The 19,142-nt window shown below is 44.9% G+C and overlaps 1 protein-coding gene across 2 annotated transcripts in view; it reads right to left on the reverse strand.

Moving 5' to 3' along the window:
* Positions 1 to 7,241: 7,241 nt before the first annotated feature.
* The window catches only part of Skap1 (src kinase associated phosphoprotein 1), a 315,747-nt gene continuing 303,846 nt past the window's right edge, over positions 7,242 to 19,142 (reverse strand). The window contains exons 12-13 of one of the 2 annotated variants that reach the window (XM_017799421.1): positions 11,959 to 12,067; positions 7,459 to 7,544 (exon numbers count right to left, since the gene is read on the reverse strand). In XM_017799421.1, the coding sequence (XP_017654910.1) occupies positions 11,966 to 12,067 (102 nt within the window). In that variant the 3' untranslated portion in view covers positions 7,459 to 7,544; positions 11,959 to 11,965. Of the gene's footprint in view, positions 7,545 to 11,958; positions 12,068 to 19,142 lie in introns of both variants that reach the window. The other variant, XM_017799420.2, reaches the window with a different exon arrangement.

Consider the following 19,142-nt stretch of genomic DNA (forward strand, 5'->3'; position numbering starts at 1 on the left):
CAAGACTCAGTTCCAAGTATACCCCAAATGCTTAGGTATGGGGGTTCTCAAGCAGGGAGGATTTTACCTCCAGGGGACATTTGGCAGTGTCTGGAAACATTTTTGTTATATGTGGGTGAGGGACACGGGATGACAGCAATGACCGTGGTAGAGATGCTGCTGGATGTCCTATTAAGCCCTCAGCAAAATTTTCTCACCTATGTCTCGTAATCACAACACATAGGAGACTGAGGTAAGATGACTACTGTGAGTTTGAGGCCAACTTGGACTACACAGTGAATTCTAGTCTGGAGTACAGAGTAAAATCCTGTTTCAAACAAAAACAAGGGACTACAGCTCAGTTGGTAGACTGCTTGCCTAGTATGTGGGAAGCCGATCCCCTGCACTGCAGAAACTGGGTGTAGTGGCACATGCCTGTAACCTCAGCACTTGGGAGGTGAGGCAAGAGGATCAGAAATTCAGAGTCATTCTAAAAAACATAGGGAGTTTGATGTCAGCTTGGGTTACATGAGACCAATTTCAACAAAACAAAACCATTTTCTGACCCAACACATCAATGCTGAGGTCAGATACCCCTCTGCCACCCTGAACTTGGAGATGTTGAAGAAATGACCTCAAGTGCCCAGATATCAGGTGTCATATTAGTGACAACAGGCCCCGGGAGTGGTGGTATGTGGAATTCTCAGCACAGTGCCATTAGGTGGCTGATGGTGGGTGAGAGAAAAATGTCTGTAGCCTGTTTTCTGCTCTATGATGGGATAAAAGGTAGCCAGCTGCTCACCATCAGGTGGAGAATGTCTGCAGTGGAGCCAGATGTCCTCTTTGAGGACCAGTACTAGAAGCCTCTTGGAACACGCTCCCATCACGGGAGGCAAGGAAGTGTCATACTGTTGCCCAGTGCCTCAGAAATGCTTCCTTCAGCGGCACTCTGCCAGGTGGAAATGTGGAGGACTCTGATGGGACCCCAGGAGGGAACTGAACACACACAACTGCTGACATTGAGCCAGCCCCACAACAGTTCCACGCCAGAGATACCAGGCCTCTCAGAACAGCCTGGGCATCAGGAAAAGGAAGCCTAGTTGGCAGGTTTGCCTAGAAGCCAGGCCTGCAGGAGAAAGGACTTCATTAGAAGGGACACTGCCAGGCTTCATGCCAGGAGAGCTGGGTCATCTCTCTACTGCCCCCCCAAGCTCATTCTGCTTCTCAGTAAACATTAGCACCCTCCTTCACTTTCAACAGTGTTTTAGTTTGGAGTGCATTGTGGCACACATGTAACCCCACTATTCTGGAGGCTCAGACTAAACGGCCAACCTGGGTAACTTTAGACCCTATCTCAAAAAAGGGGCAAGGCATAGTGGTACATGCCTAGCACTTGGGAGGCAGAGGCAGCTGGGATCTCAAGTTGGAGAACAGCCTGGGCTTCCCAGAAGGACCATCCCCCAAACTAACCAAGCAAACCCCCAAAGTGTCCCAGTTCCAAAAATATGTATGTTACCCTGTTGTACCTGTTTCTCCAAATATATATATAATTTTTTTTTTTTTTTGGTCCTTGAGATAGTCTCCCTCTAGCCCCACCTGACCAAGAACTTGCTATGCAGACCAGGCTGGTCTCGATCTATCTCTGCCTCCTGAGTGCTAGGACTAAAGGCATGTGCCACCATACCTGCCCCCCCCTTTTTTGCCATATATATAAATTTGTACCTAAAGAGGTATGCCTTAAAAAAAATGAGTTATTCAGGATCAGTGAGATGGCCCAGCCTGATAAGTTGAGTTTGATTCCTGGGACCTACACGGTAGAAGGAGAGAAACTCCAGTAAGTTGTCTTCTGACTTCCACATGTGCACTGTGGCATGCACGTCCCATAAGTACAATTAAAAAAAATTTTTTTTAAATGAGTCATTCATTGACTCAAAGAATGGCCATCATTTTATACTATGGAGAAAAACATGTTTTCTGAGCAGTTGTTGATAGGGAAATGGGGAAAATAATCCAAATCCCTTGAAAAAGAAATCTCTTTTTAGTTGTGAGTTTCAAACTCCCTACTCAATCTCTGTAAATTCCAGTGGGAAATGCAGTGGATGGGCAGGAGGGGTGGGGAGCGAGGGATTCGATAATCCACAAACTAGAAAATGAGTTTGAGTCACTGGGCCGTGCAGCAAGATGAGCCCCCGTGTAGAGGCTGCCTTTCCTAAAGTCAGCCCACAGATTTTCCTGGTGCTCCAGGAATTAACAAACCAGTGCCACTCAAGATTCACCCTTCCAGAGCTGCTCCAGGCTGGGGTGGGGGTGAGGCGGGGAGGGGACACGTCATGGACTTCTTATTTTTTAATTAAAAAAAACATATTTTTTAGCCAAAGATGAAAACACCTCTGTCCCTAGCGTTCGAGTTTTGTTCTTAAGATGCAAACGAAGAGCATACATTTATTTTTTTGTTTCTCTTTACTCCATGTCAGACTGCTTTTGTAAAGGCAGAGGTGCTCTGCTTTGGGATTCCAGGAATTGGTGTGAAATGTGGGTTTTGCAAATGTATCATCAGAGATGTCTCACTGTGAGTCAATAACACACACAGCTTATGTATGGGTCTCATTCTAGGGGGCATCTTTCTTCTATGGTAGATTCTCTTATGATTTTGGCTAATGAGTAACAATCTTTTAAATACTCTGTTTTGTCCCTTACAAAGACTGGTTATAAATAAGGTGCTACAACCACAAAATGAAATGCTTTTTTTTTTAAAAAAAAAGTGAAGTCCGGGGATGGAGCTCAGTTGGTAGTGCTTGCCACAGGCATGAAGCATGGGGTTTGATCCTCGGTTCCTTATAAACTGGGCATGGTGGCACACACCTGTAATCCCAGGATTCTGGAGGTGGAAGCAAAGAAGATCTGAAGTTCAAGCTCAGCCTGGGCTGCAGGGGACCCTGTCTCAAAAGCAAAAACAGGGTTTGTAGTGATTTGACACGGAGGCTTCCCCTTTATCGTATGCTTTTGTCAAGCAGAGAAGGCATCGGTGGACATCAGCTTTGGTATGGCTCCCACTGAAAATGGAATCAAGCTGGGTTTAGGGATTGAGATTTAATAGGCAATATCTTCTCATTTTTATTCACTAGAGAGAAAGATGGTTTTGAATTACAGATTTCTTTAAAAAAAAAAAAAGAAAAAGAAAACGGGTTTATTGGGTACTCCGCAAAGGGCCGCAAGCTGGGTAGTAATAGGAGTAGTGACTGCAGCCAGGCTGAGGTTTTAAGGAGCCATTGTCTGAGAAAATTTAATATGGAGGCAATTGCAAAATGATATCTATGCTATTTTGCTATATGGATGACATAAAATATACTAGAAAAGATGTGTTTTTAATTAAATATAGCTGGCTGGAATGTTTCAGCTACGTTTAATATTTCAGAGCATTTAGTGCTCTCTGATACCAGTTTGGACAGTATGGATCAAACTATCCCAGCCTCAGGTTAGAGTCTCTAGTGAGTGTTGGTAAATTCTACATAAAAGATTATCTGTACCATTGAGTGTGGTGGTACATACATGTAATTCCAACACTCTGGAGGGGGAGGCAGGAAAATATGGAGTTCAAGGTCATCCTTGACTGCATAGTTAGTTTAAGGCCAGCCTGGGCTATGCAACAACAGCAAAATATTACCTGATAAAAGGAAGATAGACAATTGCTTCCTAAATTTATGGTCTTTGTATTTTATTTTTAACATAAAAAAAAAAGGAAGAAAAAAAATCCCTTTCACTTCTGCCCCTTTTCTGTTTCACTCACCGGAACAACTGGTGCTGATTAAGAAGCCATCCTATGCATAATGCCGTTAGTTCAGTGGCCTAATGTCCTAGTTATCCAGTTAGTGGCAGGCAGTGAGGTAGGGATTTGGTTAGTGGAGTCAAACCGAGAAACAGAAATCTGATTAGCCAGTTGCCATCTGAGGTTGTTGGCTGAAACCTTGACTGTTGAGTGGGGAGCAGTTTGTTTCGTGAGGTTTAGTTTCCAACTGTTCGGGGACCCTGCTGCTAAGGTTGTAGTCCTCCATGTCCAGATAGCTCTAAGGGGCTTGGCGCTATATGGAAGGACTCCCTTTCTCAGTGGGGGCCTCCTACTCTCTGCCTGACTTACCTGGAAAGTGCCACCAAGCACGGATGCCTGCCCTTATTTGGAACATGACCTTTGGCATAGTTACCTGCAATAAAACTGCCCCTAGGTTTTTTCTATATGATAATTAGGCATTGCCCTATAGTCGGATGATAGGATCCCCCTGCCACATGTAAATAAAGCATACTATGCACACCTATCAGCTGAGGCTTTGGCTGCTGCCTCCACACTATATTTTCCCAAACCTCCACTGAATAAATAGAGCTGTATCACTGAATCTGACTCCCTGGAAGGGCTTCCATCGTGCTCACTGGCCGTCCTGACCCCGTTTGTTGCTTCTGCTCCCTTTGTTCTCATGGATCGGTGGCCAACAACCCACAAGGGGAAGGAGAGAAACCACATCCAATAGGCTGTAGGACTCTACTCTTCCAAACGGTCTCCTTTAGGGTGCTCTTCCCTTGGTACCCCTCCTACTCTCCAGAGCTATTTCTCATTTTTCCTTAATAAATCTAAGTTTACTCTGTTAAAAAACATAAAGGGACTAGCAAGATAGTTCAGTGGTTAAGAGCACTGACTGCTCTTGCAGAGGACCCAGGTTTGATTCCCAGCACCCACATGGAGGCTAATAACCATCAGTAACTCCAATTCCAGGGGATCTGACACCCCCTTCTGACCTCCACAGGCATTGCACAACATGGGTGCACTTACATATATTCAGACAATACACTCATATACATAAAATAAAAATATTTAAAAAACAAAAACCACAAACCCCAAAACAGTAACAGACCCTTCTCCCAAAACAAAGGGTCTCCTCTAGAACTTTCCACCAACAGAGAATATTCTTCCGTCTGTAGATAGAATCAACTCATCAGACTCACTTTACCTTTTCTCTAATATAACAATGTCAGAACAGTTTCTAGCCAGATTTTTTTTTTTTTTTTTTTTCCCTCCAGACAGGGTCTGGCTATGTAGCCCTGACTGGCTGGGTCCTGGTCTGACTTTGTGATGATCCTCCTGCCTCTGTCTCTAGAGTGCTGGGATTATAAGTGTGTGCCACCATGCGTGCCCAAGGTCTAGATTTCTGAGCTGTCCATTTGTTTGTATCTTCCAGGGCTAATCTAATTTCTTTCTTTCTTTCTTTTTTGCTAAGTTTTACAGCTAGAAAGGCCAGAAGTCTGAGTATGTTGCCTACTTTACAGTACACAGAGGTGCTCAAGACATCTGCAATTTGGCAAATGATGGTTTCCTTAGGTCTATGGGTATAGACAGGATCACTCTACAGAGGAATTTTATTTTAAATACTGGAAGCAATGGTGGTGATGTTACGAGCATTGGCCTGTGTGGGGACTGATGACGTTGATGATGTTCCCTTGTCCCTGTTTCTTTTTCAACCCTCTTTCATCCTGCTCCAGACACTTGCTCTTCCTCTTCTGGGATCCCCTTTTCAGGTGTCTCTCATCACAGGGTAGTGACACAATGATATTCTTGCCACCTAGCCTTCCAGACTTCGGTCTGGGGGGTGGTTTCTTCGGGGAAATGGGGGGAGGCATTGAAAGGTTTGTGATTGCCAACTGGGTCAGACATTGAACAATGCCCATTGTCCTTACCTGTGGGCTGGGATTGGTGCAAAGGTTCCTAAAGCAGGAGGCAATTGGTTGTCTCTGGTTCACCTGCTCATATACTGCCACCTAGTGGTTTCTTCTCCTTCCACACCCTGTGTAAACGGGATGTTATGAATACTTCAATTTTGCCCCCCCATCCCAGACCCAAATTGTCCCATTTTCTTACCTTTCTATCCATCATACACAAAATTGTTTCCTTTTTTATTCCTGCATCTGGAAATGAGTAATTAGCATAAGAATTTTTTTCCCCTTGAGAAACTTGGAATCCACTGACATCCCTGTGGGTTCCCTAGTTTCTTTCCTGTGGTGATGTGAGATGAGAACTTGCTTACAATATGGTCCTGACAGAGGTGAGGAAGGCTTCTGCCAATCGAGGATGACTCTAAACAGGCAGTTTTGGTAATAAAATTCCTATAGCTGCTCAGGTGCCTATCTTGCAAATTTTCTCATGTAGTGCATCTGGCAATAGTAACGGCTAACTCTTATTGAGCAGTTACTACGTGCCAGGTATTGTTCCAAGTAGGTTGCACTTGTCAAACCTTTTCATCTTCCTAATCACCCAACGACACACTGAGATAGAGCACACCTCTACTACAGCGAAGAAATGTAGTAAAACGTCAAGCAACTTGCTCCAGAGAACATCATAAAAGGGGAAATGAGATTTATTCCCATGCTCTCTAGTTCTGGAGTTTATCTTCTCAAACACTTTTTTGCCACCTTTTACAATATGTAGACAACCTGAGAGCTAGGTATGGGTGATCGGAAAGGGAACAGGAAGTCCTGTATTAGAGAACCCGCTAACAGCACCTCCTGAGACCATGGGGGACTCATGCAGTGTGGGACAGTGAGGCTGTTAACACAGGCCTATGGAGGAGCTCTCCAAAGTGCTGACTCCAGGCCTTGCTTCTGGCTCTGTCGCAGAGATTCATCACAGAAGTAGTGGAAAAGGAAGAGGAAGAGGAGGAAGAGGGGGAGAGGAGAAGGAGGAAGAGGAAGAGGAAAAAGAAAAAGAAGGAGGAGGAGGAGGAAGAGAAAGAGAAGGAAAAGAAGAAGAGGAGGAGGAGGGGGGGGGAGAGGAAGAAACCAAGTAGCCAACCAAAGGAGATCTGAGAAACTGACCAGAAACTAGCAGGCCTGGGTTCCAGGGATGACACTATCCTGAAAGGCAGTCAAAAATCTCCTTCGCTGTCTGGAATTTTATTTTCTCTCTGACTGTCCCTTCCCACTTTGGAGGTCATGAGAATGCCCAGCAGTGGCATTTTGATACTATTAAAAAAATTAAACATCTATTATTTATTTATTTGAGTGGCAGTGTATATGTGTTACCACACACATGGAAGTCAGAGGACAACTTATAGGAATGGGTCTTCTACCATGTGGGTCCTAGGGATTAAGCTTGGTTGTCATGCTTGGCAGCAAGTGCTCTTACCAGCCAGCCCTTGGTACTATTTCAGAAAGGAATTCATCGCCATGACATGTAGCAAAGAACCAAATCTAAACTTTATTTGTGCTTTGCAAGCCAGCCACAAGCAGTGAGGAGCTTCTTCCTCCTGAGATTTCCTTTGCATTGGCTTCTTTGCAGCAACCTGTAGAAAAGGCAGATGCGGGCATGTGGACATGCTTAGAGATGGGGATGCACTAGGAGCTGGCTGTTTTAGCTACGGGTTTGATGAACTGCCCTCTTCACACTTGTCTTATGAGCCTTTTGCAGTCACATGAAGTAGCAGAATCTTGAGTCTGTTCAGTAAGGAGTCCACTGCCAGAGTAGAGACTGGGGATTCTTGACAGTCTGTTTTTTCATCAAGGCAGGATATAGAGAAGAATGTTTCCTGAAGGGGGAAATATATAATTTTTCTTTTATGATTCAGAATATGGAAGCGTGGCTAGGGATGCAGCTCACTGTTCCATAGAGTGCTTCCCCAGTAGCAAGAAGCCCTGGATTAAGTCCCCGTACAGCACAAAATGGGCGTGGTAGTGCACCCCAGTCCTCAGGAGGTGGAGGAAGGAGGGTCAGAGGTTCAAGGGCATCCTCTGTTACATAGCAAGTTTGAGGCCAGACTAGGGTACATGAGACCCTGGCTCAAAAGAAAAAAAGAATTATGAATAGGAGTTGAAATTCCCTCATAACCTGTCCTGTCTCGTAACCATGTAGGGTTTCTTTTGTCCTTGTAGGCAACTGAAATCGTTTCGTTCTCCTTCCAGGAGTATTTCATACATATATAAACAAACAGTTTATATATCAATCCATTCCCCCAGGTTTTTGTTGTTCTGTTTTTTTGAGACAGGGTCTTACTCTGCAGCCCAGCTGCCCTGGGACTCACTGCATAACCCAGGCTGGTTTAGAATTCATGGCAATCCTCCTGCCTCAGCCTTCCGAGTGCTGTACTACAACACCAACTCTCTACTCCCTATTTCCACAATTGGGCAAATTTGGCCTGCCTGTCACTGCTGCTTTTTGTGCTGGCCAACATATCTTGAAACATTTTACAACAGCTTCCTTTTCTTTTTCACTGTTGCATAGTATTCAATTCTATGAATGTGCTGTAGTTACTTGTTCTCTCTTGGACATTTAGGTTATTGCCAATCCTTTGTTATTACAAATGGGTAATCTCATGTGCACACTATTTGGCAGGTATGGAAGGACAGCTGTAGAATAAATTCCTAGAAGAGGAATTACTGGGTTAAAAGGGATGAAAAGATAACAACTTTAAATAAATGACAGTGAAGAGGGTGAATCTGTTTAGATTTGACAGAAAATGCCCAACTCTTCTCATCCATGGCCACTAAACAGAATCCTTATCAGAAAAATCATAAAGTCAAACCTTGAGCGACAGGCCCGACTGGTGCTTTATGGCTGCACAAGGGCATCAGAGAGCGAGATCTATCTTCATGTATCCTAAATGAATTCACTCAGCTGCTAGAGTGGGCCTGGTCGGGAAGCCTTCAAGGACAGTTTGCATGACTGTCCCACTGATGCATCCCACTGCCATCTTTCACCCCCAGCAATAAATGCTGCTCCCAACTTAGATAGGAAGATGGCACTACTGACACAAAGCTAGTCTTGAATGCCCTCCTTTACCATTCTTTAAAAAAATATTTATTATTTTTTAATTTTATAAGTATATTGCCTGCATGTATGTAAGTGCACCCATGTTGTGTGTTGCACAACATGGTCAGAAGAGAGCATTGGATTCCCCTGGAACTGGAGTTACAGATGGTTGTTAGCCACCATGTGGGTACTGGGTTAAGAGCAGCCAGTGCTCTTAACCACTGAGCTAGCTCTCCAGCCCCCTTTACCATTCTTTTAAAAAAGTTTATTTATTTGTATTTTATGCGTATGAGTGTTTTGCCCATATGTATGTAAATGCACCATGTGCCCACAGAGGTCAGAAGGGGGCATCAGATCCCATAGAACTGGAGTTACAGATGATTGAAAGCCACTATGTGGGTGCTGGGAACCGATCCCAGGTCCTCTGCAAAAGCAGCCAGTGCTCTTAACCAATGGGCCATCTCTCCCTCTCTCCTATATAAGGGTCTTGATATGTAGCCCAGGTTTGTCTTGAATTTAAGATCCTCCTGCCTCAGTCTCCTAAGTAGAACTATTAAAAGTTAATTTGAGAGCCAGGTTATCACTTGGCAGGCAGATCGCTGTGAGTTCAAGTCTAACCTGCTCTACATAGAGTTTAGGCCGGCTGGAGCTACAGGGAGACCTTGTCTCAAAGAAGACTCCCCCCGCCCCAAGAAACAGTTAATTTGATTATGTTCCAAAGGAATCCTCATAAAAAATTTAAAAAGTTGTGTGTTATGTATATATAGTATATGTTTTGCTAGTGTAGGTGTATGCACACGTGTGTGCTGGTGCCCATGCACATGTGTGTGCATGTGTGTAGAGACCAGAGGTTGACAGTGGGTGTTTTTCCTTAATCCCTGTTCACCTTTATTTTTTGAGATAGGATCTCTCACTGAATGTGAAGCTCATCGGTTTGGCTAGGCTGGTTGGAGCATCGGTGATGCTCCTACCTCTGTTCCCCAGCACTGGGGTTACAGGTGTGTTTCCTCTCTCAGCTTTTTTTTTCTTCTTTTTGTCTTTTTTGAGACAGGGTCTCCTTGTAGTCCTAGCTGACCTGAACTCACTATGTAGACCAGGCTGGCCTTGAACTCACAAAGATCTACCTACCTATGCCTCCCAAGTGCTGGGACTAAAGGCGTGCACCACCATGCCTGGGCCACTCTCAGCTTTTTACATGGGAGTGGAGGATCTGAACTCAGGTCCTCATGCATGCACAGCAGGCACTTACTGACTAAGCCATCTCCCCAGCCTCTGATTAGGTTTCTAGTTTTGGTCACCAGTCATATTGTAATAGGTAGGCATTTTGAGGAAATAGTGCTCCGTACTTAAGGAATAAAGAAATTCAGTTCCATCCTGTGGGCAACAAGTCCTAATTGTCTCCCAACAGCTATTCTTTTTTAGTCTGGGTATGCTTAAGATGGAGTCTCACTATAAAAATCTCTATTACTGGGACTGGAGAGATGGCTCAGTCATTAGGAGTACTGGCTGCTCTTGTACAGGACCTGGGTTAAGTTCCCAGCACCCACATGGCAGCTTAACAATCATTCGTAACTCCAGTTCCAGGGAATCCAACACCCTCTTCTGACCTCCTTGGGCACTGCCTGACATGGGTCCACTTACAAACATGTAGGCAATACACGTAAAATAAAAATAAATAAAATATTTTTTAAATCTCTATTTAAAGCACTTGGGAGGCAGAGGCAGGCAGATCTTTGTGAGTTTGAGGCCAGCTTGGTCTACATAGTGAGTTCCAGGACAGCTGGGGCTACAAGGAGACCCTGTCTCAAAAAGATAAAAAAAAATATCTATTTATTTATGTTTCTTTGAAACAGACTCAGTATGTAGCCCTGGCTGACCTGGAACCTGATTTGCAGACCAAGCTGGCCTCGAACTCACAGAGATCTGCCTGCCTCTGCCTCTGGAGTGCTGGGATTAAAGGCATGCGTCATCATGCCCAGCTCCCTTTTTCTATATAAGATGAGGCCAGCCTTGAAGTTGTGAATCCTCCTGCTTCAACCTCCCCAGTGCTGGTTATAGGCCTGCGCTGCCATGCCTAGCTCATTTTTAAATTTAGTAGTGAGCCCCGCCTCCCCTACTTTGAAGCTGGACCTAGAGTTATTTAGAATAAAGCTTTCCTTGAAGCCTGGTGCATTTCTACATTCAAGTTCTAGCAGGTAGACTGTGAACAAAAGTGGTGTGTGCAACGCATGTGAAGTGTCCTCAGGGAGAGGATTTTTTTTGTTGTTGTTGTTCTTTTTTGAGAAAGGGTCTCCCTGTAGCTCCAGCTGGCCTGTAACTCACTAGGTAGACCAGACTGGCCTTGAACTCACAGAGATCCACCTGCCTCTGCTCCCTGCCCTCCTTCCCCCTAGTGCTGGGATTAAAGGCGTGCACCACCACACCCAGCTACAACTTTAATTTCTGTTGAACCATTGTTATTTTGAAATATCTCTTACTTTTAATTGAGCCCAATGATATGTGACATAGTCCCTAAATTTGAGGACAATTCCAGACTCCTTCCTTCCTTCCTCTCTTTCTTTCTTTCTTTCTTTCTTTCTTTCTTTCTTTCTTTCTTTCTTTCTTTCTTTCTTTCTTTTTCTTTCTTTCTTTCTTTCTTCCTTTCTTTCATTCTCTCTCTTCTCTCTCTCTTCCTTTCTCCATCCCTCCATCCCTCCTTCCTTCCCCCCTCCCTCCCTCCCTCCCTCCCTCCCTTTCTTCCTTTCAGACAGGGTTTCATGTAACCCAGGCTGACTTTGAATTTTCTTTATAGCTGAGGATGACCTTAAACTTCTTATCCTTTCCCCTCCACCTTCTGAATACTTGGATTACAGATGTGTACCAGCATGCCCAGTTTTATGTGGTGCTGGGGATGCATCCAGGGCTTCAAGCATGCTAGGCATGCATTTGACTAACAGAGCTATATCTCCAGCCCACTGGCTTTCTTTCTTTCATTAACTTTTATTTATATTCTTTGAGAATTTCATACATTTATACAATGAAATATGTTCATATCAACCCCACCAACTCCCATTTCATTTTCTGTCAATAATTAATCATTAGCATTGCTTTGGGGATGAAGGAAAGGTACTTCACTGCTAATTTCCCAGAGAAGCAAAGCTATAGTTGCCAAACTCCATGAACTAAGGGCAATTCATCAATGAGTGTACTAATACCTGGGCTTCATCTTTCTTCTACTTCAAAGGCAGTGGTGAGATACTCCTTTGGAACAATCCCAACGAGGCTGTTCAGCTCTCCTACCCACCAGCCGTACATGTTAAATTCCTGAACAGTGAAAAGAGGATGGTGGTTGGAATTTGATCATGCATGTAGAAATCTCTTGCAGTGATGGTGGGTAGTTTCTTTAGTGGCACTAACAGTATGAACTGTTAACACCTTTCACAGGATTATTAAACTTAGCCAAGTCCAGAGGAAGAAAGCAAGTGTGTTCATTTTGCTTTTATCCTGTCTGCATTGTAGATTTAGCATATTTGCATATCTTATGCTATTGCTGAACCTAACAGCTTATTGCTTTATTTTTAATTACATATATGTGTCTCTGTATGTATGCATCCCATGTGTGTTTGGATGTCCTTAGAGACCAGAAGAAGGGGTTAGATCTCTTGGAGCTGGAGTTACAGGTGGTTGTGAGCCACTATATGTGAGTATTGGGAACTGAGCTTAATCCTCTGCAAGAGTAGTCAGTGCTCTAAACCTCTGAGCCATCTCTCCAGCCCCTAACAGCTTTTTTTTTTTTTTTTTTTTTTAAATCAAAAACCTTGTGCAGTCCCCCACGCCCACAACAGTTTTTTTTTTTTTTTTTTTTTTTTTTTTTGTTAAAGGTAGGGACTCACTATGCAGCCCAGGCTGGCCTTGAACTTGTGATCCTCTTGCCTCACACTCCTGAATACTGGGATTGCAGGTGTCACCATACTCTGAGTTAAAAAAATATTTTTTTTTTGAGACAGAGTCTTACTGTGTAACCCTGGATAGCCTAGAACTTGCTATGTATACCAGACTAGCTTTGAACTCAGAGATCAACCTGCCTCTGCCTCCGGAGTACTGGGACTAAGGGCTTTTGCCGCCACATTTGGTTTTAATTTTTTTTGTAAACCAATCATAATGTTATGGCTTCTTCAGAGAAAGTTGAGCACTAACTAGAAATACCAGAACACTAAGAAATTCAGGGTGACAGGTCAGAGTTCAAATCAATACTATTCATCAAGTATCTTCTATGTACAAAGCGCTGTTTGGGTTCCCACGAGGTACAGAAGGGTGAGACAAAACATTGCTTGCTCCTTGGGAGCTTATAGGATCGAGTAATGGGCTTTGGAGTCAGACAGGCTGGGAGTGAATCCTCACTGGGGCACTTAGCAGCCGTGTGACCTCAGGCTCTCCCAGGTTTGCTGTTCAGCAGGGTAGGGGTATATTTCTCTCCATGTTGTGAGGCTGTAAGTGACACTACTGAATAAGGACAACAGGGAGTGTTGGCTGTACAGCCAGAGCTCCAAACCTAGATTCCATTCCTGCAGGAGGAATGACAGCAGGGCATAAATGACGGAGGGACAACTGAGAAGGGGCTGGCGGTGCTTCCGTTCAGTTGGATAGGGAGACCATGGTAGTGTCTGTATTTTGCACAGACGGCAGCTGAGTTTTAGTGGGACGAAAAGAAAACCAGGCCAGGGACATGTACAATTCAGGGTCCCTAGCATTAACTGATGACCTTTTTGTCTTTAGTCTTATTTCTCCTCCAACTCTGCTGCTTCCCCTCTGTCAGCAGATGACCTCTTCTCTCTACTTTCAAAGAGACAAGAGCCCAGATGTGTTCACTTCTAGCCACCAAGGTGGGGACCTCCCTGTACTGACAACCGTTCTTTTTTCCCCATTTAAGTAGGGGACACATTCCTCTCATGGTTTAAGACTCTCACAATGTGTGCTTGTAGCTCTTTCTCACTATTTCTTCCCTTCTTCCCTCCTGTCCTCCCTCCCTCTCCCTTATTCCATCTCTCTCCTTCTCTCTGTCCCTCCCTCCCTGATTCTGTGGAGTCTGATTTGCCTCTGCCTCATGTAATGGCTCTTTCCATCTGCTCTGAAATGCATTCAAGTTTCTCTCATCTTTGGAAACAACTATTGATCTTTACGCATGTCTGCAGTCTACACTGACCTCCGCCTCAAAGATGTTCTCAAGTGCTTCCTCCACTTACTGCCCACCTTCTTCCTCTCTAGTTACTTTGGGTTGCTCTGACCCAGCTTTGGCTTCTATCTCTACATTTTTTGGAGATACTGTTTAGCCCAGGATACTCTTGAACTTGTGATCTTCCTGCTTCAGCCTCCCAGTTGTTGGGATAATGGACATGTGCCACCACACCTGGCAGTCACTCCACTTTTGCTTTTTCCATGATCCCTTAGCCCTTGCTGATTGTGCAGATTCTTGGGGTACTTCTCAATCATGCTTGGTCTCTCCACAGCGCTGGTACTCACTGTGATCTTTTCTGAGGCATTTTCTCTCTTGGTCTGTGTAATTATACCCCCCTGGCCCCCCTCATCTTGTTTCCCCTTCCTTTTTTTTTTTTTGGTCTTTTTGAGACAGGGTCTCCCTGTAGCCCCAGCTGTCCTTGAACTCACAGAGATCCTCCTGCCTCTGCCTCCCAAGTACTGGTTTTAAAGGCGTGCGCCACCATGCCCAGCTCCCCTTCCTTTTAATGTGTTTTCCAGGTTCTGTCTTAGCCTTTTTCTCTTCCAACTTGACACACTCTTATGAGCAATCTCATGAATCTCTGTAGATTAACCACTCTGTCTATGACAGTGGTTTATAACCAGTTAAAGACTCCAGCACAGAGATGTGTTAGATCCTAATACCTAAGTGTGGGCTGGAGACTAATAGCTTAGTTAGTAAAGTGCTTGTTGTGCAAGCATGAGGAGGACTTGAGTTCAATCCCCGGAACCCACATAAAAAATCTGGGCATGGTGATGCATCCTTAAAATCCCAGTGTTGGGGAGGTTGAGAGAGGTGGATGCCTGAGGCTCACTGGCCAGTCAGCCTAGCCTGCTTGATGATCTTGCCTTAAAATATGAGGTGGACAACTCCTGAGGAATGACACCTGAGACTGTCTTCTGGTCTCAACAGGAATACATAAACATGAGAACATACATACATACACACACACACACACACACACACACACACACACACACACACACACACACACACACACAAACTACCTCTGCCTCCTGAGTGCTGGGATCGAGGGTGTGCACCACCATGCCTGGCCCTCTTGCCAACTTCTTAAAAATGTGGACAAGGTCCACAAGACCCTATCCTGTTCACTAGCTAGAACTGTCGTTCACCCCGAGTCAGTGCTGTGTCATCATAAAACAGAGCTTGCTTCAGCTCTCCCACAGGCTACAGGCTCTTTCACTTTGGAGCGTCTCCTGTTTTTTCAGCCTCCACTTCTCTCCTTCGTGTTGGGCTCACTCCTCAGCAGCCTTCATATCTCAATTCCTGGGTCACATACTCTAACAAGTATCTTCCCACCACTTCTCTAGGTGGGGGCTTCGATTCCGTGGTCCACAATGCAGTACCTATGCTTTCCGGGAAATGAGCTCACTATGGTGCCTTGGTCTCAGTGTTAATCAGTGGATGGGAAGTGCTTTTTTTGGTCTTTTTTTGAGACAGGCTCTCCCTGTAGCCCCAGCTGTCCTGGAACTCATTATGTAGACCAGGCTGGCCTTGGACTCACAGAGATCTGCCTTCCTCTGCCTCCCAAGTGCTGGGACTACAGGTGTGTGCCAACACGCCTGGCTGGGAAGTGCTTTTTAAAAATTAAAAGAAAAGGGGCTGAGAGATGGCTCAGAGGTTAAGAGCACTGACTGCTCTTGCAGAGGACCTGGGTTTGATTCCCAGCAGCAGGACCCACACGGTAGTTAGCAACTGTCTGTTCCTCCAGTTCTAGGGGATCTGACACCCTCTTCTGACCTCTTTGGGTATTGCACAACATAGGTGCACTTACATACATGCAAGCAATACACTCATACACATAAAAGTAATAAAATAAAAACACAAAATATAAAAAATTAAAAAACATTAAAACATGGTTTCATGTAGCCTTGTATACTTTATGTCATTGCTGAGTCTTGAATTCCTGATCCACCTGCCTCCTGAGTACTGGGACTACATATGTGTACCATCACATGTGGCTTAAATAGTGTTCTAGTTTATTCTGTTACTGTAATAAAACAATCTGACCAAAAGCAACTTATGGGAGGGAAGAGTTTATTTGGTTTATACTTCCAGATCATTGTCCATCATGGTGGGAAGCCAGGGTAGGACCTCAAGGCAAGAACCTGAAGGTAGGAACCATGGAGGAATGCTGCTTGCTGACTTGCTGGCTCACTCACCAGCTTGCTTGGAGGCTCATGCTTACTTTTCTTTCTTTTTAATTTCATTAAAAAATTTTTTTATTTATTATTTTTATTTTTTTTATGTGTATGAGTGTATTGCCTGCATGTATGTGAGTACACCCATGTTGTGCAATGCCATGGAAGTCAGAAGAGGGCTTCGGATTCCCCTGGAACTGGAGCTAAGGATGGTTCATAGCCCCCATGTGGGTGCTGGGAATTGAGCCCGGGTCCTCTGAAAGAGAGCAGTCAGTGCTCTTAACCACTGACCCATCTCTCTAGCCCCTGTTTGTTTGTTTTTTGAGACAGTGTCTCACTATGAAGCCCTGGCCACCCTGGAACTCACTAAGGAGACCAGATTGGCCTCAAACTCAAGGTCTGCCTATCTCCACTTCCTGAGTACTGGGACTAAAGATATAACACCACCATGCCTAGCTTTAGCTAACTTTCTCATATAGCCAGGACCACCTGCCTAGGGATGGTGCCACCCATGGTGGGCTAGGCCCTACTGCATCAATTAAGACCATCAAGACAATCTCTCACAAACAAGTCAACAGACCAACCTGATTAAAAAAAATACTCAATTAAGACTCTTCTTTTTTAGCCAGCATGGTAGCACATGCCTTTAATCCTTGTGCTTGGGAGGCAGAGGCAGAGAGGAGCTCTGTGAGTTCAAGGCCAGCCTGGTCTACATAGTAAGTTCCAGGCCTGCTGGAGCTACAAAGAGACATTGTCTCAAAAAAAAAAAAAAAAAAGACTTCTTTTTTATAGGTGATTCTAGGCTGTGTCAAGTTGAAGTTTTGAAGGCTCGACCTTGTTGGTTTTGATTGCTGTTGAATTTTCAGTAAGCCCGGTTCCCAGCACAAAGTACATCCGAATAAATGCTTGTTAAGTGAGGTCATGATGTAATGAAGGGGCAGTGGGAATTTGTACTCTCAGTTGAACAGACTGAAACAGACTGAGTCATAACTAACTCCAAGATACTCCCCCAGTGATTAAACTGGTTGTGGCAGAAAGAGATCAACTGCCTTTGGAGACAGTTGCCCCAGATGGCTTCCTAAGTGCCAAGGAAAGTCTTAGATGCCACAGGAAGTGAGGCTGTGAGGCTACCTAGTTGATCCCTTAAAAACTCTTTTGTTTGGAGTCAGGGACTTAACTTTTTAGTCCAGGCTGGCCTGGAACTCACTAAGATGGATATTTATTTATTTAATGTGTGTGTGTGTGTGTGTGTGTGTGTGTGTGTGTGTGTGTGTTTGTGTATGCAAGTGCATAGGCACATGAGCCTACAGAGGCCAGGTGTTGGATCTTCTGGAACTGGAGTTACAGGCAGTTGTAAGCTGCCCAGCTGCCCAATGTGCTGGGAACTGAACTCAAGTCCTCTGCAAGAGCAGCAAGTACTTAACTGCTGAGCCATCTCTCTAGCCCCAAGACTGATTTTTTTTTTTCAGTCTTTTTGAGACAGGGTCTCCCTGTAGCCCCAGCTGACCTGGACTCTATACAGACCATGCTGGCCTTGAACTCACAGAGATCTGTCTACCTCTGCCTCCTGAGTGCTGAGATTAAAGGTGTGTGCCACCACGCCTGCCCACAAGACTGATTTTTAAAGGGGCTGCATAGCTCACATCTGCAATCCTAGCACTGGGGAGACTGAGGTAAGAGGATTGCTGTGAGTTCAAGGTGATCCTAGCCTACAAGGCAAGACCTTGTCTCAAAAACAAAACAGATACCAAAACAGAGGCTAGGGAGATGGTTCAGCAGGTAAGGTGCTTGTGGTGCAAGCATGAGGACCAGAGTTCGGATCTCTAGCATCCACATAAATGCTGGGTGGGCATGGTGGCCTGCTTGTAATCCCAGCTCATGGGAGGCAGAGACATGCTCAGAGCTGGGCTGGCTAGCTAAAGCAGCCGAATTGTGGAGCTCTGAGTTCAAGAGAGAGATCCTGCCTCAATATGTAAGGTAGAGAGTGATCAAGATGCCTGAAGTCAACCTCAGGTCTCCACATGCATATGCATACACACACACACACACACACACACACACACACACGACCACATTATATGCATGCACACCATATACATACAGACATACAGGCAAAATCAACCACCACCACCACCACCCCCACCACCACCACCACCAAACCCCAAACAACTACAACAAATGAGTCTTGAATAAGTGAATGTGTCAAGCCACCGTCCATTTCTACACCACTCTTCACTTCCTCCAGGGCAAATTCCCCCTATAGTCTATAGTGCACTCAGCCTTATGGAACACCCCCAGAACTCCTCAGCCCATATTTGACAGGACATTTTTTTTTGGGGGGGGTCTTTTTGAGACAGGGTCTCCCTGTAGCCCCAGCTATCCTGGAACTCACTATGTAGACCAGGATGGCCTTGAACTCACAGAGATCTGCCTGCCTCTGCCTCCTGAGTGCTGGGATTAAAGGCATTGTGCCACCACGCCCGGCGAGCTGACAGGGCAGCTTAAAGCTCATCTCAATGCAAGTTATGTTACCATCCGTTTTTCAACACTAAATTTAGCCCAGTCTCTGCCTTAAGCTTGTTTTGCAGTGGGGAGCTACATCTCTATCCCTCTGTCTTATATTTTCTTGTAAAGCTGCCTGTGTTTAGCAAGCAGCTAGAATACCTACATCTGCAGGGCTTTGCTGTGGTGGGGAGATAATGCTGTCTTCGTCTCTCACTGTGACTCAGAAGAACCAGCTTTAGCACTTTTGCTTTCTCACAGGCAGAGATGGGCACAATGTTGACAGATAGTCTTCCGACCAAAGTCAACTTGCTTAAGTTAAGCCTTGTATGATAGGTGGGGGTGCATGGCTCTGCAGGATTAGCCAAGACCCCCAACTTCGACTCCTACTTCACAGTCCCCCTTTGGCTGTCAGGCCAAGGGTAGGGACCAAGTCTTGGAAAGGTACTTTCTGCCAACTTGAAAAAGGTACAAGCAGGAA

The sequence above is a fragment of the Nannospalax galili genome, unplaced genomic scaffold, assembly GCF_000622305.1.
Source record: "Nannospalax galili isolate Female #2095 unplaced genomic scaffold, S.galili_v1.0 scaffold95, whole genome shotgun sequence".
NCBI lineage: Eukaryota > Metazoa > Chordata > Mammalia > Rodentia > Spalacidae > Nannospalax > Nannospalax galili.